At 41.6% G+C, this 27,451-nt stretch overlaps 1 protein-coding gene across 3 annotated transcripts in view; it reads left to right on the top strand.

Annotated features, from left to right (window-relative positions):
- Positions 1–27,451, top strand: part of cttnbp2 (cortactin binding protein 2) — a 203,115-nt gene that overhangs the window by 88,138 nt on the left and 87,526 nt on the right. The window contains exons 3-6 of one of the 3 annotated variants that reach the window (XM_038780088.1): positions 9,176–9,415; positions 9,747–9,854; positions 13,070–14,264; positions 17,259–17,462. In XM_038780088.1, coding sequence (XP_038636016.1) covers positions 9,176–9,415; positions 9,747–9,854; positions 13,070–14,264; positions 17,259–17,462 — 1,747 coding nt within the window. Of the gene's footprint in view, positions 1–9,175; positions 9,416–9,746; positions 9,855–13,069; positions 14,826–17,258; positions 17,463–27,451 lie in introns of all 3 variants that reach the window. The other 2 variants (XM_038780087.1, XM_038780086.1) reach the window with 2 other exon arrangements.

Here is a 27,451-nt window from a genome sequence, read left to right as displayed (position 1 = left end):
TCTGCTTCTTCAGTCTACCCTTTTCATTGCTAAAAGTGAGCAAAGCATTTTTTCCAGCAGAACGAATATGTATCAATTGTTGATTACTGAATTGCTTGTTATTTAGCCTCTGGGGAAACCGCATCCCAGCTCATCTCATTAGTACTTTTAATCGCTGATCATCACAACAAAACAACTTATATTTGTATGATGCCTTTTTAACGAATAAAATTTCCCAGGATGTTTTGCAGAAGCATGGTAAACAAAGTATGGCAAAGCCACATGAGCTGTTGAGGCATGGCGTAAAGGAAGCAAGTGAGGTAGAGAAAGGAAGCAAGTGAGGTAGGGGAGCTGAGAGGGGTAGGGAGACAATTTAAGAGCTTAGGGCCGAGGTGCCTAAAGGCACAGCCACCAATTGTGGAAAAAATTGGGGTTGTGAAGGAGACCAGAATTATAAGAGGACAGATATCTTGCGGGGGGGGGGGGGGGGGGGGGGAGGAAGGTTGTGGAGCTGCAGCCGATTGCGGCCGGGGGAGGGGGAACAAGGTCAAAACAGGATTTGGAAACGAAGATGAGAATTTTGCGCTCAAAAAGTCGCTGGACTGGGAGCCACTAAATCTGCGAGCTCAAGGGTGAGCTCAGCTTTTTCTTAAAGCTGTATGAATTCTCCCTGTTTTAAACAAACATTTAAAGTACATCTTTTTCCAAAACCTATCTGCAGAAAATTGATCAAAAACATCCTGAAAGTAGGGCAGCACAGTGGCCTAGTGGTTAGCAGAGCTGCCTCACGGCGCTGAGGTCCCAGGTTCGATCCCGGCTCTGGGTCACTGTCTGTGTGGAGTTTGCACATTCTTCCCGTGTCTGCGTGGGTTCCGCCCCCACAACCCAAAGATGTGCAGGATAGGTGGATTGGCCATGCTAAATTGCCCCTTAATTGGAAAAAATAATTGGGTAATCTAAATTTATATTAAAAAAACCATCCTGAAAGTTGTCGAGAGTTTTTCTTTGACCATTGGAAAGTGAGTGAAAAACAGATTTAATTCACTCTCCTCCATTAATGATGTTGGTCAAGGCCATTCTTTAGATAAATTTTAGGAATAGAAGAGGACTTTTGTTCCGACAGCCTGCCCTTTTTGATTGGCCTAAGTCCTCCCACAATATCCTCCAAATCCCATGTTTTCAAACATAACCAGCTGTACGTGAGGCGGTGCTATGAAAGCAATAGGAACAGGCAAAGGCCATCGGTCTCAATCAGATCTTTGGTTGACTTTTTCAACCCTGAGACGAGCTGTAGCAGAAACTGGAAAATGAGACCAGAGAACTCTTTTTAAAAAAAAAAGAAAGGATTGCACAATAATATGCGGCGTAAGTTAGGGGAGAGAAGAAATGGCTAAATACTAACTGACAGTCAGTTTCTGTTCATGTGCTTATAAAGGTGAGTGATGTTAGTGCGGAGGAATGGCACCTTTTCTACCTAAGACACTCCCGGGGGCACACAGCTCCTTCCACTCTTCCTCAACAAAGATCCTCAGCCCAACCTCTAACTGCACTGGTGCGATTTTTCATTTTGCATATTAGTGTGTCTCAATGCTGAATTGGAACTGTTTAGCAGACCTAACATTCTTTGCAGTGTTTGCACAGCAGCCAATTTAACACCAAAGGTGATTTGAAATCCAAGCCTGTTGCCATCTGTACGATGATGTATTTTGGAGTTATGATCTTGTGAAAAGTTTTAATTGAACACTTGGTAAATATCTCACAGCATTTTTATCAGAAAGCCATGTCAGGGCGTCTCTTCCTGAACTATCCTTTGTGTTATCTATCTGTTGCAGTAACAGTTTAAATTTGTCAAAAGAAAATTTGACTCTGGACCCCACGTAAGTTAGGGGGAAGAGGAAATGGCTAAATGGCTACCTGACAGTCAGTTTCTGTTCATGGCAACCTCTTGTGCTTATTAAGGTGAGTGATGTTAGTGCGGAGGAATGGCACCTTTTCTACCTAAGACACTCCCAGGGACACACAAAGCTCCTTCCACTCTGCCCCAACAAAGATCCTCAGCCCAACCTCTAACTGCACTGGTGTGCAAAATTGTTCCTGGTACGAGAGTAATGTTGACTAACTTTTTTTACGTGTCTGGGCTTTCGTGCTCTGATGAACCTTGCATTTGAGTGGTTTCCTAATTCAAAAGGATTTGAATACAGGTTGGAATTACAGATAGGTTGGATGGGTCCTTCATTGAAGACCTTTAGCAAATCAGTTGGCTTTGAAGCTAGTAATCAGCAGCTTCCTTATTCACGATCTTTCAAGTGCTGTCCGCAGACTACTCTTGTTTATTAAATTTTATTTCATGACTTGATACCTGACCTCCAGATTGATAGTCCAATATCATGATCAATACTTTCATTAAGTTAGGCAGCAAATTACTTCTTCCCAAATGAAAGAAATTCTAGATTGATTTCTTAATATTGGACATTAAAAACAAAGGTAAGTTCGTGGATTTTTTTTCCACTCAATGGCAGGAATACAGATCTAATGTCTCCTGTTCTGTTCTGATGGCAATGGTGCTGATGTCCCAGTTTGGAAAATTAGTTTTCGGAAAAATAATTTATAACCGCGATACCGTATTTTTTCATGTTTTGCCCATTTCCTGGAGGTCTTTCTTTGTCGCTCCTTGGCCAAGAAGTCGGTAGTCAATCTCTGAGATCTTGCTAGTTATCATTATCATGTTAATATTAAGTCTGTCAAAAAGGAGGGTTGTCAGCAGGGAGGGAGAATTTTGATGACTCATACTCCAGTTTTCCACCAGTTTGATGAAGAACGTTAAACTGTGTAAGGAAATCCTTACACAAGGCTGCAAATCCAAAGATCGTAAATGTATTATCTACATATCGGAAATATACACAAGTGTAGGAGGTTAGGTTTCATTTCATCAAAATCACATCACGATGAAAATATTAGTGAGTGCTTGAAAGGATCCCATGTCTGTGCCACCCTGCGCACAGATTCACTTTTTAAAAATAAATTTAGAATATCCAATTATTTTTTTCCAATTAAGGGGCAATTTAGCGTGGCCAATTCGCCTATCCCGCACATTTTTGGGGTTCTGGGGGCGGCATGGAAACTCCACACGGGCAGTGACCCAGAGCCGGGATTGAACCTGGCACCTCAGTGTCGTGAGGCAACCGTGCTAACCACTTGCACCCCTGTGCTGCCCTCAGATTCACTTTTGAGATGGAGCAGTCCAACATACTCCCTTTTCCTGACATGCTGGTTGAGCAATCCTCTAATGGTCTCTCCAGTCCTGTCTGCCGAAGCCCACCTTCACTGGTCCATACACACATTGAGACTTGAAACGTTCCATGCACCATAATCAACAATTTTGTACAGAGGGTCCTAGTCATTGGCCCAACTTGCAACCTTCACCCATAAATAGCGTGCATCAAAGCTATCCTGCATGACAGTGACTCTGGTGATCTGGTCATTGTTCTCTGTGTATTGTGCAAACGCTCAATGGGCCAAAGACTGTCACCTTCAGGTCAGAAAAGTGCCTTGGACAGGCAAAGATATCTTTTTTTTAAAAAAACAGCATGTTTTAGAAGTGACATACATTCCTACCAGGAACCCATTCTCTGCAAACAAAAGGAATATGTTTAAGCCGTGCAACTTATTTTTTAATTGCCGAAAAGCATGGGGGGTCTATAGTTCCTTGTTTCTTCATGACAACGTATGCCAGAGTTAACTTGCCAACCAGTCAGCATCCTTTTCTCCTGTTGTCTTTTGAAATTTGGCATTCTTGTGACAACATGACTCTCTTTTAAACAATGCTCAGGACATTTTTTTTTAAACTACTGGTGATTAAACATACAGAGAGTACGGAGGAGAGTGGTACCTATGGAAAGGTTCTTAAATTATGGGCAGGGTGTTAAACATGGCATAAGGATAAATTTGCGTCTAATTGTCTATAGTATTGATCTTCATCCAGGTGTGAATGCTTGTAAACAATCAAGTCACTCTCCATTAACTATCTAGTGAATTATGTCCAGATTCGCTGCATTTCATTGGTATTGCATTTGAAAAACAACTATCCAAATCAAACCTTATTGACTGTAACTGACAAAAACTGTCCCAGCGCACCATTTGATGGGTAATGAAATAAAATGGACTTGGATATTTTGCATCTTTCCTGTGGTCCAGTGGTATAGGTCACTGAACTGGTGGATCAAAAACCTAGAGGAATGCTCTGGAGTTACAGGCTCAAGTCTCACATGGTCAATGGTTAAATGTGAATTCTAAAATAAACCCATTTATGGATTCTGTGACAGTGCAAGACAGTGCATTGTTTTAAATCAATACGGACCACTGAACTGGCAGTGTTATCTAGTGATAGTGTTATCTATATGGCAATTTTTCACTGGACTCAGAAACCACAATTCTGGTTTGTTTATTACAAATTTGTTACATTGATCTCCAAAATAGTTTCTGTGCAAAATGAGCATATCAATAATGTTGAAATTATTCTAAATTTTGGAGATATGCAATCATCAATGGACATCCTAATTCCTGACCTTAATGATGGAGGAAGGATTATCGATGAAGCAGCCAAAGCTGTTTGGGCCTCTGAAACAGGTCTGTGGAACTCTGTGATGTTCTGCCGTTGAGATGATTGGCCTCCAACAACCACGACCATCTGCCCTTGTGCAAGTTATAACTGCAGCCAGTGGAAAGTTTTCCCGGAGTCCCATTGACTTCAGTTCTACTGGTGCTCCTTGACACCACACGTGTTCAAATTCTGCCTCGATGTCAAGAGCAGTCGCTCTCACCTCGCCTCCGGGGTTCTGTCCTTTTGTCCATGTTGCGACCAAGGTTGTAATGAGGCCTGGAAGTGAGAGGGACCCTAACAGAACATCAGTGAGCAAGTTATTGGTGAGTTGATGGCACTTGACAGCACTGTGGATGACACCTTCCACTGTAGTGAAATGTTTCCTCCATGAGAAGATGGAACAAAGTATCCAGAAGGAACAATAGCAATTATTCCTGCCAGTGCTGTCATGCCAGATCAGTTTTGTGAGGGTGCATGAAGTAGGTTTTTCCATTCTATTTGTATTTTGACCACCTGCTCCATGCCCCAGTTTGGCAAACATCTCTTTCGAGACTTGGCCAGCTAGGTCAATAATGATACTACCAAACCATCGTTGTTGATGGACATTGAAATACACCCCCCCCACCTTTGCTATCCATAGTGCTTCTTGGTGTTCAGCATGGAGGAATACTGATTCACCAGCGGAGGGGAAGGTGGTAGATGATAATCAGCAAGCGGTTTCCTTGCCCTTATTTGACCTGATGCTAAAGACTGCGTGGGGTCCAGAGTCCATGTTGAGGACTCCCCCGGGGCCGCGCACTCGCTGCTGTATAACAATGTGTCACCCCCTCTGGTGGAACTGTCCTGCCAGTGTGACAGAACATATTCAGGAGGAGCCTGAGACATTTGCTGAAAGGTATGCTTCTGTGAGTTTCAGAAGCTAATTCAGGCATTTGCTTGACTTTCCCTTTGGAGCAGCCACCCCAATTTTGGCCCAGGTATTAACGGCGAGGACTTTGGTCAATTGAGCTGGATGTTTGAATCCGCGGAGTACCTAGGTTGGTGCTAGGGTACTGGCCAATCACTGTTATACATGTAGAGTTTTGGTTTGGTGATAACTAATTTGGCGACTTCAGGTCAGTTGAGAGTCTGCATTATTGTGGGTTTGTCGTCACTATAGGCCAGACCAGTTAAGGGCTGCAGATTTCCTTCAGCAAAGGAAGGACATTAGTGAACCAGAGATGGGTTTTTCCACAACAATCCAGTCATAGATGTACTATTACTAACACCAGTGTTTTCTGCCAGATTAATCTGATTATCAGAATTTAAATTCCCCAGCAGCAGTGGTTGGCTGTAAACTAATCATTAATCCAGGCCTCCTGTTTACCAGTTTAGTAACGTAATTCTCACTGCTGCTGGATCTTTGCTGTTTCTTCTTTTATTGACACCATCAAGTGAGCAAGTACTCTATATCATTCAACATGCATTGAAACGCAAATTCATTAAGTTAAAAGTTGGTTACCTGAGCTTAACTTTTTTTAAATTTCTTTTTTATAAATTTAGAGTACCCAATTCATTTTTCCAATTAAGGGGCAATTAAGCGTGTTCAATCCACCTACCTTGCACATCTTTGGGTTGTGGGGGCGAAACCCACGCAAACACGGGGAGAATGTGCAAACTCCTCACGGCCAGTGACCCAGGGCTGGGATCGAACCTTGCACCTCTGCGCCGTGAGACTGCAGTGCTAACCACTGCGCCACCGTGCTGCCCTCCACCTGAGCTTAACTTAATAGCTTTTATGAAATTATATTTGAGGCATTCTATTTGAACTAAAGTATTGTGTGCACCTTTCTATGTGTATTAATATATTTTCTCAAATATGTGCTAACGGGTGTACAATAATATTGAACAACTGCTTCCAGATCGATGCAAATGCTGCTGAAGTCTGTCGCTTTCTTGGCTTTTTCAGCTCATGAAAGCAGTGTTTAAACATCTGGACTGAGCTGGTTGACTGGCTTCTTTGTTTCTTAATGATATCAGGAGGGAAGCCTGCAGAGTGTTGGGGAGAGATTACAGGTCTGGAATTCACTTAGCAACCATGAAAATGCCAGATGTCCAAATTGCCCCACAACATAGCCCAACAGGCAGTGTAATAGCCCTGTTTTTAAAAAACAAGTGATGCTCCTATACCGAGAATTTTGTCCACAGTGAAGGCTAGTTATTGATAATCCGACTGCAATGTGTAATCCACCTCTTAGAATCCTAGAATCGACACTGCAGAAGGAGACCATTCGGCCCATCGAGTCTGCACCGGCTCTTGGAAAGAGCACCTGACCCAATCCCACACCTCCACCCTATCCCCGTAACCCCACCTAACCTAAGGGCAATTTACCATGGTCAATCCACCTAACCACATCTTTGGACTGTGGGAGTAAACCGGAGCCCCCAGAGGAAACCCACGCAGACACGGGGAGAACGTGCAGACTCCGCACAGACAGTGACGCAAGCCAGGCATCGAACCTGGGACTCTGGAGCTGTGAAGCTACTATGCTCACCACTGTGCTACCGTGACGCCCGTGGTGTCAGGAGGAATATGACATTTTAGGGTTCCGTTAGGTGTTGAAGTTTAGATACGAACATCTGCAGTATGCATGAAGATTATCAGTGTAGGATAAAGGTGTGTAATTTTCTATAATCTCATAATTAAACAAAAATGGAACCTCGAGTGGTTGCGGGGGTGGGAAAGGAGAGAGTGAGGATTGATTTACAAAGACTTATCGGCTCCAAACACATGGGATGTTATTTCCTCCGATCAGATGTGCTTGTTTGTTAAACTTTACTTTCATTTAACAAGCATTGCTGATCACATTTGGGTAGCAGCATATGTCTAGTCTGTCTTCATACAATAATTTGAACAGACTTGATGGATTATACTGGGGCCAAAGAGGGCATACAAGTTCAACAAGGTTGGACTGTCCCTACTTAATTATCATATTTTGGGATTTATTTTTTCATGTTTAAGTGCTTCGTTTTAAGGTGCAGTTGATCTGCGTGGCTGAAGATTCACTGTTCATATAAGCTTGAAGAACCAAGAATTCTCATCACGTAATGTTAAGCAGAACAGCTTATAGGCAAGTTAGATCCAAGGATAAAATTGAAATGGATTACTTTTCTTTAACTCGAGCCATTGCAAATAACCATTGCAAATTATAGTTAATGTCTAGGCCACATTTTCCTTTTTGGAATATTTTTATCCCCACGGCAGTCTCGGATTATTAACTGTCTACTACTGAGTCAAATTGTAAATGTGGGACTGACGAGCCGAATGATTCACCGAGTAAAGTTGAAGTTTGAGTGAGGATAGAGAGGGTGGTGAGTTTTGTAGCTATGAATTATGGATCTCTTACTAATGTCATTGTTGGCAAGAATGATCGCAGCACAGTTTAAGAGAGAACCCATTGGGATGGTGTGGTGGGGGGGGGGGGGGGGGGGGGGGTTGGAAGATGGAGGGCGAGTGGCGAGGTGAAAGAGAGAATAAAAGAGAATAACATTTTACTATTTCAGCATTTGTCTCTAATGAGTTTAATGTTGTGCTCTTGAAATAATCCAGTTATTTCACATACCCTGTGCTTTGATCTTCTCTGTATAAATCCATGAAAGCGACAGGGCATCACAGGGCGCATTCTCCTTCAGATTACAGAAATATGCATGAGTAACAATTGAGACATTTTGCTTAAAATTAGTAAATTGAAGGACCTAAATGGACTGCAGAAATGAGCCATTATTTATTTTAACGTCATGGGTCCAAAATCCTTAGATAAATGAAAACCAAGTCACTCTTAATTACTTTTCAAAATCCCTTGGCAATCGTGCATTTTGAAGCTGTTCCAGTGTTTTTTTTAGTAGGCTGTTAATTACAGAGGAAAAAGAGGCACTTTCGTAAAAAAGAGTTTGAGCTTGATGCATCCCAGTTTGAAAAACAAAAGAGAACGTGCGGATGGTTATTTAAGCGCACACTGGTGGGAATTGAAAGTAACAGCACGGCAGGGAACATACCAGCCGTTAAGTATTCAGTGCTGAGCATTAGACGTGGATATTTTCTAGACTGATTTACCCAGACTGGTTCATGCATGAGTGTGATTAATCCCATGCACCTTATTAAAAGAGAATCATGATGTCATTCAGATGTGCCAAATACAAAGTACTGACATATACATGTAAATTGGCTGGATTTTGAATATCATAATTTATTATTGTCTGTAAGGAAATTGTCCCAATTAATTAGGATCGATGCAGAAGTTTTAGCACCGAATCACATAAGAGTGAATGTACTTGAAAAATGTTAAAGGAAATGAAAAAGTTACCTGATATCTGTATTGGTTAGGTAATAGACAACGTTCATAAATACTCTATACAAATAGCCAATAGTCTATTGAAAATGCAGTATAAATGTAGCAAAGATAAATGAAGATGGCCCATATGTATCTGTCAGGGCAACCCTGCAGATAGTGCTGTTTGTTTCATCACTGTGTTCTCAAATAGGCATGATTTGTAGTAAATCTAAAAATTCCGTTTCTGGATTTTATGCTAATACTATTTAATTTGTTGTCATTTCAGTCTCGTCGAAAGGATGTTTTTATACAGGAACGTTATGGAAGGTTTAACCTCAGCGATCCTTTCCTGGCTCTCCAGAGAGACTATGAAGCAGGTGGCGGTGCTGGTAGTGATGGCAGCAAAGATAAGCTGTCCATCTGCACCAGTCCCCTATCCATATTGGAAGTAGTCATGGGTCACTGCAAAAAGATGCAGGAGCGAATGTCTGCACAGTTGGCTGCAGCTGAAATTCGACATCGAAAGGTGGGTGGTAAGGTTTACCTAAACGGTTTTCATTGCCAGCCAGTTATCAGCGCAAATTAAATCATTTGCTGGTTTTGAAATGTCTCAATTGAAAGAGTAATGTAGCAAATCTGTTACTCTGTCCTGCACATCCGAAGCCTTTAAATATCTTGAGCTCTTCAAAATAAAGAAGTTGGGTGAGAGACATGTTTGTTCTTGGAGGTTGCCAGCTCAAAACACAGCCATGCTGTTCATAATTAGGCCAGAATTCACGGTTCATTTAAGTTGAGCCCTATTTATAAAATCAGGAAAAGGGTTTCACAGAGTGTGTCATTACTTTTTCATTTGTTAGGTCATCTTGGACTTTGAAGAGGAGAGGCATAAACATGCCCAAGATGCAGCCCAGGGAGATGATGTTACATACATGCTAGAGAAAGAACGTGAACGGCTTTTACAGCAGGTGTGAAAATAAGACTTGCTTGAAATTATAGCAACTGACTTTCTGAGTTGGCAGATTGGAATGATTTACGGCGTTGATTAGAATGTTGCAAAAGCCATTTAGTATTCTCGAGAATTTGAATGAAAGGGAAACCTTTGCTGGAGTAATAATTTACAATAGTGGTGTGTGCCAGATAAAGTTGCTCTTAGCTGAAGACTCAGCATAACTTGATCAGCTACTTGACATCTGAAACTTTTTTTCTCCACTATATCTGTATACCATGTGCTTAATGTGTCAGACGTGAACAGTATTCATAACAGGGCTACAGAATTATGACAACCAGCAATTATACATTCTTTGAACAGGATCAGTCCCCGAAAAAATGCATGCAAAGATGTGTTGAGTGATTAATTTTTATAAATGGAAAAAATATACAATGAAAATGTAAGCCATACTAAGATCTAATAATCAAATATGTGCAAATGACTTGATTGGATGAATTACAGATCTTTATATTATGCTTTCCTAATCCAAGTTAAATTCCCAATTGGACCACTTTGTCAGTTCTTCACCCACTATACCCCCCCAACCACATGCAATTCTCTGCTTACTGAATTAAGGAACAGGTACAATTTCAAGCCTCTCTTAATAGATTGACCACATGCCACCGTTTCACAGGAATCAGTAGTTCTCCTGATGTCCTAACCAGCATTGCTTTCTCAAATGCTACCATCAAAAAGCATGTTAACTGGGCATTTGCCTCCTTGCTATTCTTTGTTTTAGATTTTTCTCTGCTGTGCCCTGATGCTTTGACTAATCCAGTTCCACTCAATATAATCTCTGCTATCAATTCTGTTAACATTAATTTTACATGGGTTATTACAGATTAAATGTTAATAGAATGTATGTGGCTTGTACTTTTATTGAATGTTTCAAAAGCTATCCAACGACTTTGCCAGTAATCTCCTGCTAGCAGTGTTTATAAATTAGCCCTACTATGACCTGGAATGTTCTCCATTTATATTGTGGCGTTGTCAAACTGTTCCACAGTAATTATTTCCCCATCTGTAATTGTGTTGAATTAAGCACTTAAAAGAACACTTCTGCATCTTTTTAAAAAAAACTACAGGTGAAATCTGACTTCAATGCACCCCTAAACATGCGCATGTGTTTTCTTTCTGCTCCTCCTTAATACCCCACTTCTGAATTAAGTACAATTTAGATTGGTATTAGATCTACCTCTTTAATATTCTACTCAAAGTGATGAAACAGTTCGCTTCGCAAGCATTCCAGTCTTTTGGAGATAGAATATCTCTATTTTTGCGAAATAGAAAAACTGCAGAGCAACAGAATGCAACTGAAATTAGAGAGCAACCTGGTCAAGTCATTTCCACAAAATATCCAAGTAATTATGTCATTCTAATGTGGACTTGGTGTGAAGTTTTTTTGGCAGCAATATGTCGGCAGTTAAAAGTTTAATTGATCATAACTGTTGCTGCCACCATTCTTGATCCATGAGCATGGCTGTGTTTAATTTATTTATTAGAACATAGAACATAGAACAGTACAGCACAGAACAGGCCCTTCGGCCCTCAATGTTGTGCCGAGCCATGATCACCCTACTCAAACCCACGTATCCACCCTATACCCGTAACCCAACAACCCCCCCCCCCCTTAACCTTACTTTTATTAGGACACTACGGGCAATTTAGCATGGCCAATCCACCTAACCCGCACATCTTTGGACTGTGGGAGGAAACCGGAGCACCCGGAGGAAACCCACGCACACAGGGGGAGGACGTGCAGACTCCACACAGACAGTGACCCAGCCGGGAATCGAACCTGGGACCCTGGAGCTGTGAAGCATTTATGCTAACCACCATGCTACCCTGCTGCCCTGAATGGGCATTTGTCATGGCCAATCCACCTAACCCGCACATCTTTGGACTGTGGGAGGAAACCGGAGCACCCGGAGGAAACCCACGCACACACGGGGAGGACGTGCCGACTCCGCACAGACAGTGACCCAGCCGGGAATCGAACCTGGGACCCTGGAGCTGTGAAGCATTTATGCTAACCACCATGCTGCCCATTGGTGCATGTTTGTTGAGTGCAAGGACTTAAAGTTTTCCTTTATGGATAATGTATTGAGTAATCGGAGGACTCCTCACAGGCTAATTTAAAATGATTATAGTTGCACTTTATTGACCTGTCTCCTTTAAACATTGGATGTATGGCGCAAACCTGCTATTTGGTCCAACCAGTCTATGCTGTTGTTTATGCTTCACTCTAGCTTCCTCCCATCTTTCTCTGTTAAATCTGCCATCCTAACACTTTTCCTTCAAATGCTCATCTAGCTCCCCCTTAAACGCATCTAGACTATTTGCTCCAATCACTCCCAGTGGTAGCGAGTGCCACCTCCTTACCACTCTTTGCATAAAGAGATTTCTTCCGAATTCCCTGTTCAATTTTTTGGTGACTGTCCTATGTTGATAACCTCTTTCCCCACAAGAGGAAACATTCTCTTGGATGAGCATTATGTTTTGGCGATCAAACCTGTGGGTCAAGGCAGAAGGCCTTGGAAGGGGGGGGGGAAAATTGTATGTAAATACCCAAAGTTTTAGGATCACAATTTTATTTGTTTAAATAATGTGATTTTATTTGTCAGCGTGTGCCACCTGTATTAAATCAAGATGGCTTTGAGCAGAATCTGCAAACATCTAAATATTTGCTGTGGAAAATTAATATGATGCAATATTTATATTTAAACCTGAAATTTTGAGGTTAGTGAATAAGAGATTTATATCTTTCCTTCTCTGTCCATCTTCACAAAGTCCTCCAACTTTTTAAATTCAGAATTGCCGCAGTTGTAGTAAGTTACAGGCATATTTGTTCATTATTTTGAACCTGTAATGTAGCATCAATAACTTTTTTTATCAAAGAAAATAGTTTGGAAAATATCACATCTAGGAGTTTACCATTTAAACCATGCTTAATATGTAAATTGCTTGTCATAGTTTGGAACAGTTAGTTCTTATAACAAATACTTATAGGAGTCTTTGTTTTTATCATGTTCCATTGAACCACCCATCATACTTTATATTGAATCAGAAGTGCAATACTTTCTACAGTAATAATGATTTTTATAAATCTACAAATAAAAATATAGATAATAGGCACTACAGAGAGCTAGTAAATTGTATGAATGTTAATTCATTGTTATGAACTCTTCGCAGGTGGAGTTTGAGAAATCTCAACTGAAGCAACTTGAGACAGAGAATAAAAAGTTGTCCATGCAGTTTGATGAAGAACGAATAAAAAGTAAGCAACTTGTCATGATGCTGGTGAAAGAGTGCAAGCAACTCGCTGGTAAAGTAGTAGATGAAAGCCAGACGCTAGCAGAGATCACCAAAACTCTTGATGAAGAGCAGAAGAAGACCACTCAATTGGAAGAGGAATTGGTGGCTGAGAAAAAGAAAAGCCTGCAGATGGAGGCAAAAATGGAAAAGCAACTCTCGGAGTTTGACATTGAAAGGGAACAGCTGCGTGCCAAACTTAACCGTGAGGAAAACCGTACCAAAGATCTGAGATTAGAAGTTGAGAGTTTTAAGAAAACGATTGATTGTACAAAGGAAGGTGGAACTACTTCATTGACCAGTAATTTAAATAAAGACCTGACTATTGGATATGTTAAGCAAACTATGTTGTCCGTTGCTTCCCAAACAGAAACTTTTGTGGATATTGCCAGTGAAAATAACACTAAGAAGACAACCTTAACAGTACCTGTTAAACCCTCTACCGTGAATCCTCTATCAGCGGGAGGCACAAAACTGAATATGTCTAGCAATACAGCATCAGTAAAACCAATTGGTGATAAACTGCCAGCAACAACTAATTCAGAAGAGATTATATCCACAACACAAACCAAAGTTGTTCCTTGCAGTTTGGAGAATGGACCATCAGTCAGCACCGGTCCAGTTCCTTTGTCTGGGGCATTACCACACTTGGTGGGCAGTACATCCCTTGTGCTGAGCAATACCATAGTTCCCTCTCCTCCTTCAAGCACGTCATCCCCATGCTCTTCACCAGGGGCAACTATGCAAAGTTTAAGTTCACCAAGTACAACTTTGCAGCCAGGATTGAGCCCAAGGATTCAAGCTGCTCGATTTAAATTTCAGGCGCAAACTGTGGACCAGGAAAAGCATGCCAGCGTTGCAGCAGGGTCCTCGTCTCGTGATTTATCTCCCACTAACCGAGATAATTCTCCTGCCAAACAGTTGGCTCGGAACACTGTCAGCCAGGTCCTTTCAAGATTCACAGGTCCACCAAGCATAGTAAAGCCTTGTACAAACAATGCATCTCCATTTGGCACAGAAAACCGAAATCTTACTGTTAGTAACTTAAAACCTGGATTGGCACATCCAGCAACAGGTGAGGGCTCATCTTATCCACAGGTTGTTGGTAAAATTACAAGTTCCTTGAGCGTCTCCCCTGCTGGATTAAAATCTCCCACGGGTGCAAGAGTCGACCGAGGAAATCCACCACCTATTCCTCCCAAAAAGCCCGGACTATCACAGACTCCATCTTCTCCTCATCCACCACTAAAAGGTTTTATGGATGGGAGCCGTTCTCCAACTGTGGGGTTTAATACTCGGATTGAAGGTCGAACCGTGGCCTCGCCCTCTTCCAGTCCACATCCAGGAATTAAGGGAACTAGTGAGGAGGTTCTTTCAAAGACAGCATTGCCACAATTGCCACCTAAACCAGTGGTGGATATAGCATCTGCTGGCTGTGCTGTCCCTGCCGTGGCTGCATCTCAGGTGGGTGCTCGGCCTTCCTTATCCCCAGAGCTGAACCAAACAGCATGTTCAGAATGTTCCCTCATCATCACCACCATCGCCTCTCGCACCTCCATTGACCTTGCTAGTACAACCAAAAGAACCTCATCCACTAGACCATGTGACACAGACAATCTACTGATCACACCATCAGGTAAAGGGATTGGAATACTATTTCAATTCTTCCTTCCATTGCAACAAATCTGAGGATAAATGTCTTTCCTTCGAGATATTACTGATTTTGTTCACCCATAGTCTAAAACAAGGCAAAAAAATTCAATCCAGTTGAAACACAAGTTTAAAATATTGGTTCAAACCAAAGCAAGCTTTTTGAATTGGTTCATTCCAGGTGTTCACATAAATGCAATAATATGTGTGAACTACTCTGAAACCATATAAATTATATGAACAGTTTTTCCTCCCCCAAATAATATATTTTTGCTCATATTTATTAAAGACTGCGAGTGAATCTTGAAGTGTTCCCATATTTGCTTCCATTGTCACAGATTTCACTGGCCATAAACTTGCTAAGTCTTCATCTAAAAAGAGTATCATCTTCATGAAAGATCCATAGTACAATAGTGTAAATGTAAACAAACGGCTTAATTACTTCACATAGGATGCCGTCCAGACCCTGAGTAACATTTAGCGTAACACTTTCAAGAGGCGGTGCCACTTAAAGAGGAGATTCATCTGTGCTTCAGTGGGCTAATGGACCACCTGCAGCCGAGACCTCCACTCCAGTGGAAGAATCTGCCAACCATGAGCCATGCAGTTCATACGTATATGCAACGGGGATCCAATGATGTGGAAAATGGGGATTCGGATCTTTAGGATTTTTTTTGTTAAATGATCTCGCATTTTCAGATGAAGATTTGGAATTTTCTAGAAATAATTTTCCACCTGATCTTTTTTTTTTAAAGATTCAGTTTCCTGTTGCATTAGCCTTGTTGAAAAATATTTGTGTCCATATTACGATTGTTTTATATGCAATCTTAATTGGCATTACGGACAAAGAAAACAATGACTTATTGGATCTTAAATTAACCAGCTCTATCACTCGCTGATGCCAGCAGTTGTATTTCTATCCCTGAGACCTTGTGATCAGTGCATGTCACGCAGCGCCTTAAGAAGCTCCACCTTAGCAACTGAAAAAATTTGCAGCCCATGCAGATCTTAGCTCTTTGCATTATTAAATGACACAATGTAAAATTGCATTACCTTTTGTTCCTTTCTGCTATTGAGCACTAACACTCCCATACATGTATTCTAACCAATCAACCATATGTATTAACTGTTTGCGCTGACCCTTTGCACTGAGTTTATTTTACACTTGCTGAACATGCTTTCCTTTCTCGTGCACAAATCGAAATATAATAGAATAATCTTGAAGAAGGTAGATTGTCATTATAACATCTCTTAAAATACCGAATGTACTGTATCTGAATCGTATTAAAATTCAAAAATGCTCTTTAATAATCATGAAACCCAGGCACATGAAAGGTTGCAAAGAAAAATTGCACTTGTTGCAGTCTGCCTGCATTAACCTAGTTGCTTTATTTGCATTAACAATCTGTCATTGACTTTTGGGCATGCACAATTTGAAGAATGTGTGATGGGTTAGTTGAAATCAATTTCCTTTTTTTCTTTGCAGCCTTTCTGTTAACGGAAGGGTGCGCAAAGGCTTCCGTGACCTCTGCAATAAGTTTCGCTCATTTAGCAAACTTGGCTCCGAATCAACAGATTAATGGTGTGAAATAAATGTCTAATTAAATACTCAGATAATGGTGTAATAGTATTAATGCCCGTTTGCTATTAATCCTTTTAATGTGAGCACCTCCAAGTACCATTTGTAAATACAATAAGAGTGCAATGATGATCCACTGCAAGCCGTTAGAGATGTATACCATAATTTTTGTTTTAAAATCCTGTTTTTTACTGAATGCATTTTTCTGTTGACTAGTTTTTTAAGTCATCAAAATATGTATATAATTTTCAGAATGAATGCTACGTTAACCGTTAACACATTAGCAACTACACATTAAGTGTTTCTGTATGTACAAGGCCATTAGATGTTTTTAATAGTATTTTTGCTATTTCAATTCTAAAAAGCTAATCACTTAAATAAAAGTAATAACCCCTTAGTCCCACCAAATAGATGTATTTTTATATAATATGGCATTTGGAAAATGTGAAAATAATAAAACTTTACAGTTCCAATGCCATGACCTATTACATTGCTAAAGTGGATCTTTTGAGAAATTATTTCAGATAATATTTTCATTGTGCAACATTTAATCCCAATTGCTCATCTGTTTAAAATGCTCATATTATCAATATACAATAAAGACACACACTCATTTCAATAATGCCAATGCATTGTAAAATATAGCCAGTCTGTTTCTAAAATAAAATGTTAGTTTGATTTTTTTCCAATGTGAGAAGTTAGACGGAACAAATAAAAACGCTGTGACTGATTGTTGATTGTAACATAGCTTGTTCTTTTTCACCTCTGTGTTGCAGTCATTGTGCATGCAAGCAGATTTTAATCAGTTTCCCCCTATAAATTTTTCACTTTAACTCACAGGCAGGTCTCCCTCCCTAATCCCTTCGTTAATGTCTGGTGGTCCTGTCCCCCTGGGTGGCAGGTCCACTCTGCTTCACCAAGCTGCTGCCCAGGGAAATGTCACTTTATTGTCAATGCTGCTAAATGAAGATGGAATTGATATTAATCACCCTGATGAGGAAGGTTCGTCTGCCTTGTATTCTGCTGCTAAAAATGGATACACAGGTAAGTTCGCTTCATTATGATTGCTAGTTATAAACTGTTAAAATTTGCATTACTGCACTGTACTTAAAATAACGGTGCAAACATGTTTCTCATTTTGAGATTTGCAATTTCATTCACAATGAAGCATATTAAAATAATATTTAAACAGATTTGAGCGCTGTTTGTGTTACAAATGCACACTTTGATCTGCTTTTCCTCTTGTGACATTACTACTTCAGCTCATACTAGAAATACCTATCAGACTATTACTTAAAAAAATATATATTTTATCAACATTTTTCATAATAACCACAATCCTATGAAACAGTTAACCAAAGTTACACAATGGAAGAATGAGACTAACAAGCAAAAACACATTAATACCAAAAATCAAAACCCCCTAAGAGCTGACGGTGACAAATTATTTAAAATAGAAGATAAATTACTGTCACCTTAGATATAATCCTTCTACCAACTTTCTAATGGTGAACTTAACCTTCTCTAAATGTAAGAACGGCATGAGGTCACCCAACCAAGCTGAAGCACTAGGAGAGCTCCACCCAAGCAGAACTCTTCTCCGGGTTATCCGTGGGATGAAAGTGAGGACATTCACCTTCACCCACTGTCTGAAGCGTCAATGAGTCTGATATCCCATAAAATAGTCACCAGTGGACATGGATCCAAATCAACATTGAGTATCTCCCACACGGTGTTGAAGGGAGAGGCTCAAAAGCTTACCAACTTGGGACCAGAACAAATGAGCATGGTTAGCCCCCGCCCTCACCGAGAGCAATACTCACACTTGTCCTCCACCCCAGAGAAAAATCCACTCATTCTCGCTTTAGTCAGATGTGCCCTGTGCTCCACTTTTCCGTGGAGTTGGCCCTGTGAAGGGCCTCACTTCATACCTCATCATCCAGAATGGGACCCAACTCACTCTCACTCACTCACTCAACGGAGCTGACTGTGCTGAGAGGATATGGCCATGTACGCCCAAAATAGTCCCCCTCCCAAACCAGATCCGGCCAAAGGCAAAATCCCCTTCAGCAGGGAAGAGGGTGGTGTCAAGGGAAAGAAGGGAAAAGCCTTGCCCAAAAAATTAAGAATCTGAAAAGACTGGAACCGGGCAGTTTAAATTTCTCCATCAGCACCTTATGAATGCCAAACCTCCCCTCCGCAACCAGGTCTCCAAACCCTTACCCTTCCATGGCTCAAACGTCAAGTCCAAACCGGCTGGCAGGAAAAAGTGATTATTGCAGATGGGGGCTAGTGAAGACAAGTAACCAAGTTTAAAATGCTGCTTGCGCTGCTTCCAGATTTTCAGGGTGGACGACGCCACTGGGTTCAGTGAAAATATTACTGAAGAGAAAGCACAGTTAAAAAGTCTTACAACACCGGGTTAAAGTCCAACATGTTTGTTTCAAACACTAGCTTTCGGAGCACTCCTTGTCTGAGCAGATCCTGTGTATACGGAGGGCTTGCCCATAGGGGATGGATTCTTAAATGTGTTTACGGTGGAAGCTGGAGAAGTGGAGCATCGAAAGCTCCGAAAGCTAGTGTTTGAAACAAACATGTTGGACTTTAACCTGGTGTTGTAAGACTTCTTACTGTGCTCACCCCAGTCCAACGCCAGCATCTCCACATCACTGAAGAGAAAGGCAACAATGCGGTCACTATTGCACCAAGGCTAGGAAACGCGCAGGAGCTCGCCTCCATTTGTCCCCACATGGAACCAGGATCACTGAACCATAACAATATTATCTGAATATTGGCTGCCTAATAGTAAAACAATAAATTGGATGGAGCCAAGTCCCCTGATTTGGAGCAACGCCACATGGATCCTTGGAGTCTTACCGCCCAAATAAAGGAGTGCGTTAGTTTATTGACTTTTGACAAAAAAGGACTTGGGAAGAAAAATGGGGAGACATTGAAAAATAAATCAAAATCTCTGGAGTACGTTCATTGAAAATTTTCTGAACCCTGCCCACCAAGGACATGGGAAGGTTATCTCACCTCCAACTCTGACTTCACACCATCAAACAGACTAGTGCAATTTAATTCATGAAGCAAGGCCCATTTGTGGGCCACCGGAATCCTGGAATAAGGAAAGCTAGTCTTGGCAAGACAAAACGGTAGCCTCCCCAGTTGGGCTCTCTGGGAAGCATTCACTCTTTTCCATGTTCCCAGTTAAAACTCTCAAGCAACTTCATCATCTCGTCCACAGAGGATACTGGGTCTGTAATGTGGAGAAGTAGGTCATCTGCATAAAGGGATACCCGATGCTCCACCCCTCCCCGATTTATTCCACTCCATTCTACAGAACCTCAGTGCTATAGCAAGTGGTTCTATTGCCATAGCAAACAGGAACAGAGATAGTGGACACCTCTGTTTCTCTATTCAACGAGAAGTAGCAGGACTTCAGAGCACTCAGACAAACGCTGCAGTGGTGGTCCGGACCGTAGTCAAATCCTGGAGATGAACTTGTGTCCAAATCTGAGCCTCCCAAGAATCTCAAACAGATATTTCCGCTCCGTTCTATCAAACGCCTTTTAGGCATCTAGGGAAACAATCACTTGGTTTGGGCACCAAGGAGGGAAAAAAGACAATGTTTACCAGGTGACGTATATTGACCACCGAGACCCCAAAAGCGACAACTCTTTCCCCCTCCCCCCTCCCACACCCACGCAGAGCACCTCTGGCCCGATCGCACGCATTCAGAAAATGGCAGCTTAGCACCTTTGCAGTGCCAACCTGGCACCGTCCATACCAGCTGGGCTTGCACCCAGGTGGCACTGCCAGGGTGCCCGGGTAGCACCAGCAGTGCCAGGGCACCACACTGCCCAGCATGCAGCTGAAGGCCTCCAATCCCCATGTGAACCCCGCGAGTGCGAGGGTTCCATCTGGGCCCAATTTGTGGGGATCAGTGCTGAATGGCACCTGCCCGAGATCTCCGAGGGAAAAGGAATGAATTCCAAAGCCTCAGGAACCTCGAATCTGCATATTAAAGTGAGACCACCAGTCTCGCTCTAATAAGCAGATTTACCAAAAAATGACCCCGCCCACAATGGCGGGATTTACGCCGCAATGCCTCGTGATATGGCGTTGGATCTCGTGAGACATTGCAAGCCGGGTAGATCCCGGGAGCGGGGCCTCCTGGCTTTTTATCAGTCACGCTGCGCTTTGGCAAGCAGCTTTTCCAGCGCAGCGTAGCCTTTGGACCGCACCCATAGAAGCAGGAGGAGGCCATTCGGCCCTTCGAGCCTGCTCCGCCATTCATTATGATTATGGCTGATTGTCAAGTTTAAGACCCTGATCCCGCTTTCCCTCCCCATATCCTTTGATCCCTTTTCCCCAAGAGCTCTATCTAATTCGTTGTTGAAATTACACAATGTTTTGACCTGAACTACTTTCTGGGGTAGCGATCACAGATTCACCACTCTCTGGGTGAAGAAATTTCTCCTCATCTCAGTCCTAAAAGGTTTACCCCTTACCTTGAAACTATGACCCATGGTTCTGGACTTCCCCACCATCAGGAACATTCTTTCTGAATCTACCCTGTCTAATCCTGTTAGTATTTTGTAAGTTTCTGAGATCCCTTCTCACTCTTCTAAACTCCAATTAATATAATTCAAACCGATTTAGTCTCTCCTCATATGATAGTCCCACCCTCCCAGGGATTAGTCTGGACACCCTTCAGCGCAAGAACACCCTTCCTCAGATAAGGACACCAAAACTGCACACAATACTCCAGGTGAGGCCTCGCCTCACCAATGCCCTATACAATTGCAGTAAAACATCTCTAATCCTATATGTACTCATCTTCTCGCTATGAAGGCCAACATACCATTTGCCTTCTTTACTACCTGCTGTTCCTGCGTGCTTACTTTCAGCGACTGATTCACGAGGACACCAAGGTCTTGCTGAGTATCCACCTCTCCCAATTTACACCCATTCAAATAATAATCTCCCTTCCTATTTTTGCTACCGAAGCGGATAACCTCACATTTATCCACATTATACGGCATCTGCCATGCATGCGCCCACTCACTCAGCCTGTCCGAATCCCACTGAAGCATCTCTACATCCTCCTCACAGCTCACCCTCCCACCCAACGTTATATCATCTGCAAATTTGGAGATGATACATTTAGTTCCCTCGTCTAAATCATTCATATATAATGTGAACAGTTGTGGTCCTAGCACAGATGCCGGCGGTACCCCACTAGCCTGCCATCAGCGAAAGACCCATTTATTGCAAGGTGGAAAAGTGCTTGAACAAATGGGAAATGGTTAAAGTTGATTATAAACCCCTAAAATTATAAAGTCTTCATATGATCAATGTTTAACATAAAAACTTGTTACACTGATTTAAAAAAAAAATTAATGGCATAATTTAACAATTTTGAACAGTTCATAGAAACGTTGACAAGAGTGTCAAAGGAACTAATAAAATAAGCTTAGCAGCAAATTACAGTATAATTGCTGCATGTACAGACTGATGGGAGTTCTACTTTTAAGTGTGTTTTTGTGCCTGAGGTAAGGGAATGATTAGACATTCTCTTTCATTTCTAAGTAAATGTTACTTAATTATTGTCATGCAGACACGGAGACCGCCCTGATAATAATTAGCGTGTCATTAAAGGCCAGGGCACGTTGGGTGCATCTTGTTACAAGCATCAGCCCTGAGAAACACTAGTTTACTGCGGGCAAAGAAAGATAGGCAGGAAGACCATACGTATGCGTGCTCCCTTCAAAAGTATAATGCAAAGATCAAAGTCTAAAGGTTCAAAATATAGCTCCTCAAGGCTGAAGCTGATATGAGAATGGAGTCCTGTGAAGGCAGCCGTAGAAATGTGACTCCCATGGTTGGGCCAAAATGTGCATGCGAAGTAGCTGCTATTTTTTTTGTTACTCGGTCACGTTAATTACCGTGTTCCTACTAACTGTTTCCCCCAGTTGGATTATTAGCATGCTACTTAAACACATTCATTTGAAGAAGCGCAGAAAATAAAGTTAAATTTAAAATCTTTTTTGTGAAACGGATCATTGTGGTAAAAATCCCTCAAAGTTTTGAACACAAATGTTGTCGAATTAGAGGAGTTATTGTTAAATGCAAATGTGTACGTTTACTTCTGTGCGCTAAGTGGCAAATTATGAAAACCAATGTTTCTAAACCAAATAGCATCTCGGGAACAATTTTTAAAAAATGCTTATTTGCAGTAATAGTATTGTTTTATTAAGTGGCATGTCCCACGGTTGGTTGATGAATATTTTAATTTTGTATACTATTGCTGTTATAGATGGGGCAATAGACTTCATACAGCCACCTAGTGTCAGAACTTACAATTACATTGTGACGGCCCACATAACAAAATTGAATGAACCCAACACAAGAAATAGGAGCAGGAATAGACCATGTGGCCTAATTGAAACTGCTTTGCCATCCAGTGCGACCATGGCTGATCTTGGGATTCAACTCCATTTTCCTGCCGGCTCCCCATATCCCTCAATTGGGGTGGCACAGTGGTCAGTACTGCTGCCTCACCGGGTCCCGGGTTCAATTCTGACCTTGGGTGACTTACTGTGGAGTTTGTACGTTCTCCCCGTGCCTGCGTGGGTTTCCACCGGGTGCTCCGGTTTCCTCCCACAGTACAAAGGTATGCGGGTTAGGTGGATTGGTCATGACAAATTGCCCCCTTAATGTCCAGGGATGTGCAGGTGAAGTTATGGGTTTAAGGGGGTAGGGCGGGGTGGAGACTCGTAAATAGGCAGAGTGCTCACTCAAAGGGTTGATATAGACTCAATGGGCCGAATGGCCTCCTTCTGCACTGTAGGAATTCTGCGATTCTAATTCCCGCTGAGATCAGACATTTTTCTGTCCCAGCCTCAAATGTATTTAATGATAGAAGACCTACAACCCTGTGGGCTGGGGAATTCCAAACATTTGCAACCTTTTGAAGTTGATTCTCCACGTGTCAATAAATGAATGTGATATTGATATAACGATATATAGTGGTGAATGCTAACATAAAAGCATGACTGAACCATAAGAGGAGTAATCTTTGTGACAGGAAATGTCTGGCCACACTAGAATTTTAATATGTAAATATTAAGATCCTTCATTGGAGGACAGTTTAAATCATAAGTCCGAATGCAGTACAATATGTGACAATAGTGATGAAATTCAGGATAAAAGTGTAAATAAAATCCAGCTCTAACTACAGCCAACAAAACAGATTGGTCTTTCAAAAGTCATGCATGTGTAATCAATTCCGCTGCAGTCTCTTCTAAAATGTACAAAACATGGGAGCACAAGTAGGCCATTCATGGATACTCATCTACCTCGACACCATTTCTTCCCACTATCCCTATATGCCTTGATGTCATGAGTATCCAGAAACCTATCTTGAACAAGTTCAATGAGTGAGCCTCCACAGCCTTCTGTGGTCCAATGATGCTTTCAGCACTCACAAACACGGGCACCCAGGTGTCTTTCGACATCAACATTTCCCAACCACCCTCCATTTAAGAACAAAGAACAATATAGCACAGGATCAGGCCCTTCGGCCCTCCAAGCCTTTACTGGTCATGATACCAACCTGGATCAAAACCCTTGTGCCATATCCCTCTATACCCATCCTATCCATGTATTTGTCAAGGTGCCTTTTGAATGCCGTTAATGTATCTGCTTCCACAACCTCCCCTGGCAACACGTTCCAGGCACTCACCACCCTCTGTGTAATAAAAAAAAACCTGCCTCTCTCATCTCTAAAGCTTGCCCGACGGACCTTAAACCTATGCCCCCTGGTGACTGACCCCTCCACCCTGGGAAAGAGTGCTTGCCCATTCACTCTATCCATGCTCTTCATAATCTTGTAGACTTCTATCAGATCGCCCCCACAACCTCCGTCGCTCTAATGAAAACAGTCCGAGTCTATTCAGCCTCTCCGCACAGTTAACACCCTCCAGACCAGACAACATCCTGTTAAACCTCTTCTGCACCCTCTCCAAAGCCTCCATATCTTTCTGGTAGTATGGCGGCCAGAATTGTGCGCAATATTCCAAGTGCGGCCGTACAAAGGTTCTATATATGACTTGCCAGTTTTTATACTCTAAATGCTCTGCCTTTGTTTTCCCTACCAAAATGGATAACTTTACATTTATTTGGATTATATTCGATATGCCATGAATGATCTTGCCCAATTCATTTAGCTGTCCAAATAAGGCCCATGAGGCCTTATTGCAGTCTCCTCACAATTTGCATTCCTTACTAATTTTGTGTGATCAGCAAATTTGGAAATGTTACATTTGATCCGTGCATCCAAATCATTTATATAGCTTGTGAACAGTTGTGGCCCACATCACTGATCCTTGCAGTACCCCACTAGTAACAACTGCGTACATGAGAATGGCCCATTTATTCCTACTGTTTTCTCTCTGTTAATCAATTCTCAATTCATACCAGTATACTACCCCCAATCCCATGTGCTCTAATTGTGTTTACTAACCTCTTGTGTGAGATTTTATCAAAAACCTTCTGCAATTCCAAATTTATCACCTTCACTGGTTGCCCTTTATCTATGCTACAAAAATCCCATGAGTAAAAAATGAAAGTGAAAAATGTTTTCACTTTCATAAACCATGTTGACTCTGCCCAATCAGATCATTATTTTCTAAGTGCCCAATTCTCACTTCCATTATAATAGATTCTAATATTTCCCCCAGTACTGCCATTAAACTACACAGGTCTGTAGTTCTCTGTTTTCTCTCTTCCTCCCTCCCTTAAGTATTGGGGATATGTTTGCTACATGGGCAGCATGGTAGCATGGTGGTTAGCATAAATGCTTCACGGCTCCAGGGTCCCAGGTTCGATTCCCGGCTGGGTCACTGTCTGTGCGGAGTCTGCACGTCCTCCCCGTGTGTGTGTGGGTTTCCTCCGGGTGCTCCGGTTTCCTCCCACAGTCCAAAGATGTGCGGGTTAGGTGGATTGGCCGTGCTAAATTGCCCGTAGTGTCATAAAAAGTAAGGTTAAGGGGGGGGTTGTTGGGTTACGGGTATAGGGTGGATACGTGGGTTTGAGTAGGGTGATCATTGCTCGGCACAACATCGAGGGCCGAAGGGCCTGTTCTGTGCTGTACTGTTCTTTGTTCTATGTACATTCCAGTGTGTATGAACTGTTCCAGAGTCAATAGAATTTTTGAAAGATAACAGCCAATGGATCCACTATCTGTATAGCCACCTCCTTCAACACTCTCTGGGATGTAGTTTATATGGTCCAGAGGATTTATCAACCTTCAATTCAATTGATTTTGTAAGTCGAACCTCTTTATTAAATATTATTTTCTTTCAGTTCCTCATTTGCATGAAACCTTGGTTCTGTAGCATTTCTGGGAGATCTTCTGCATCTTCCTCCGTGAAGACAAATACAAAATAATTGTTTAGTTTCTCCACCATTTCGCTATTCTCCATTATAAATTCTCCTGTCTTCGCTGGTGACGGACCCACATGTATCCTTTCCTTTTCATATACCTAAAGGAGCTTTTATAGTTCACCTTAGTTGCTTGTTAGGTTGCATTCACGTTCTCTTTTCCCTTCCTTTATCAGTTTCTTGGTCATCCTTTGATGGATTCTCAGTTGCTCCCAATCATTGTGTTTACTACTTTTTCTGGCAATCTTGTATGCCATTTCCTTAGATTATTTTGTTAGCCACCCGTTTCACTTTTCCTATTGGGTTTTTGTGCCTTAAAGGAAAATATGTTTGTTGTAGGCCATTTAATGCTACTTAGCTTCTAACCATTGCCCGACTACCATAGCATCTTTTAATGTATTTTCCTAATCATCATAGCCCTTTGTACCTTCATAGTTTCCGTTGTTTTGATTTAGAACCCTAGTTTCAGAATGAATTATATCGCTTTCGAACTTAATGTAGAACTCAATCATATAATGGTCACTATTTCCTAATTGGTCCTTTACAGCAATGTTATCAACTAGTCCTTTCTCATTGCATAATACTAAATTTAAAATAGTTCGGTCCCTAGTTGGTTCCTCAACATACTACTCCAGAAATTCATCTCGTACATACTCCAGGAACTCATCCTCCCCAGCATTAGTGCTAATTAGGTTTACTCTATATGTCAATTAAAGTCGCCCATTATTACTGTATCGCCCCTGGTACATTTTGTACTAGCTGTGATTAATTTCACTATCGCCTTTATGGAAGATTAATTTTATAATTTAAAACAGAGCTAGAAATCACATTTAGGGGTGATGTACGTGCCAGATCCTCCTGCTGATTTGCAAACAGATTGTGTTCTTGATATGTGTTGACTATGTGTTGGTGATCTGTGTTGCCTGTGTCTGTGATCTTAATTTATTCTTTTAATATTTTGAGAATCTTGCCACCTTAATCAGCTCCCAAAATTATGTAGGGGACCCTTTATATGATTATTTATATTTTCAGTTAATAGAGGATTTTTAAAGCTCTAAATATGAGTGCAGCAAATACACTGTTGCTTCACAGCGCCAGGGTTCTAGGTTTGATTCCGGCTTGGGTCACTGTCTATGCGGAGTCTGCACGCTCTGTGTCTGCGTGGGTTTCCTCCGGGTACTCTGGTTTAATACCACATCTCGAAAGACGTGCTTGTTAGGCGAATTGGACATTTTGAATTCTCCCTCCGTGTACCCGAACAGACGCCGGAGTGTGGCGACTAGGGGATTTTCACAGTGACTTCATTGCAGTGTTAATGTAAGCCTACTTGTGACAATAATAAAGATTATTATTATGTATATACATGGATCAATGATGACACAGAATGGACACAGAAGAATGCATATATTTGCCACTTTGGCCACTTCACAAAGCCTAATTAAATCAGGGTTTTAAAGTTGAGGCTAATTTCCTAGCTTAATGAAATAAGCTGGTTGTGAAATCTGACTTTGGTTTGTTCATGTACCCTCTTCTAGCTAATCACCTCACTTGATGAGAACTGAATGCTGATGATTATTACCAAG

The sequence above is a fragment of the Scyliorhinus canicula genome, chromosome 20 (assembly GCF_902713615.1).
Source record: "Scyliorhinus canicula chromosome 20, sScyCan1.1, whole genome shotgun sequence".
In the NCBI taxonomy this organism is placed as follows: domain Eukaryota; kingdom Metazoa; phylum Chordata; class Chondrichthyes; order Carcharhiniformes; family Scyliorhinidae; genus Scyliorhinus; species Scyliorhinus canicula.
The sequence above is the reverse complement of the archived record's forward strand: the minus strand, read 5'-3'. Positions and strand labels throughout refer to the sequence as shown.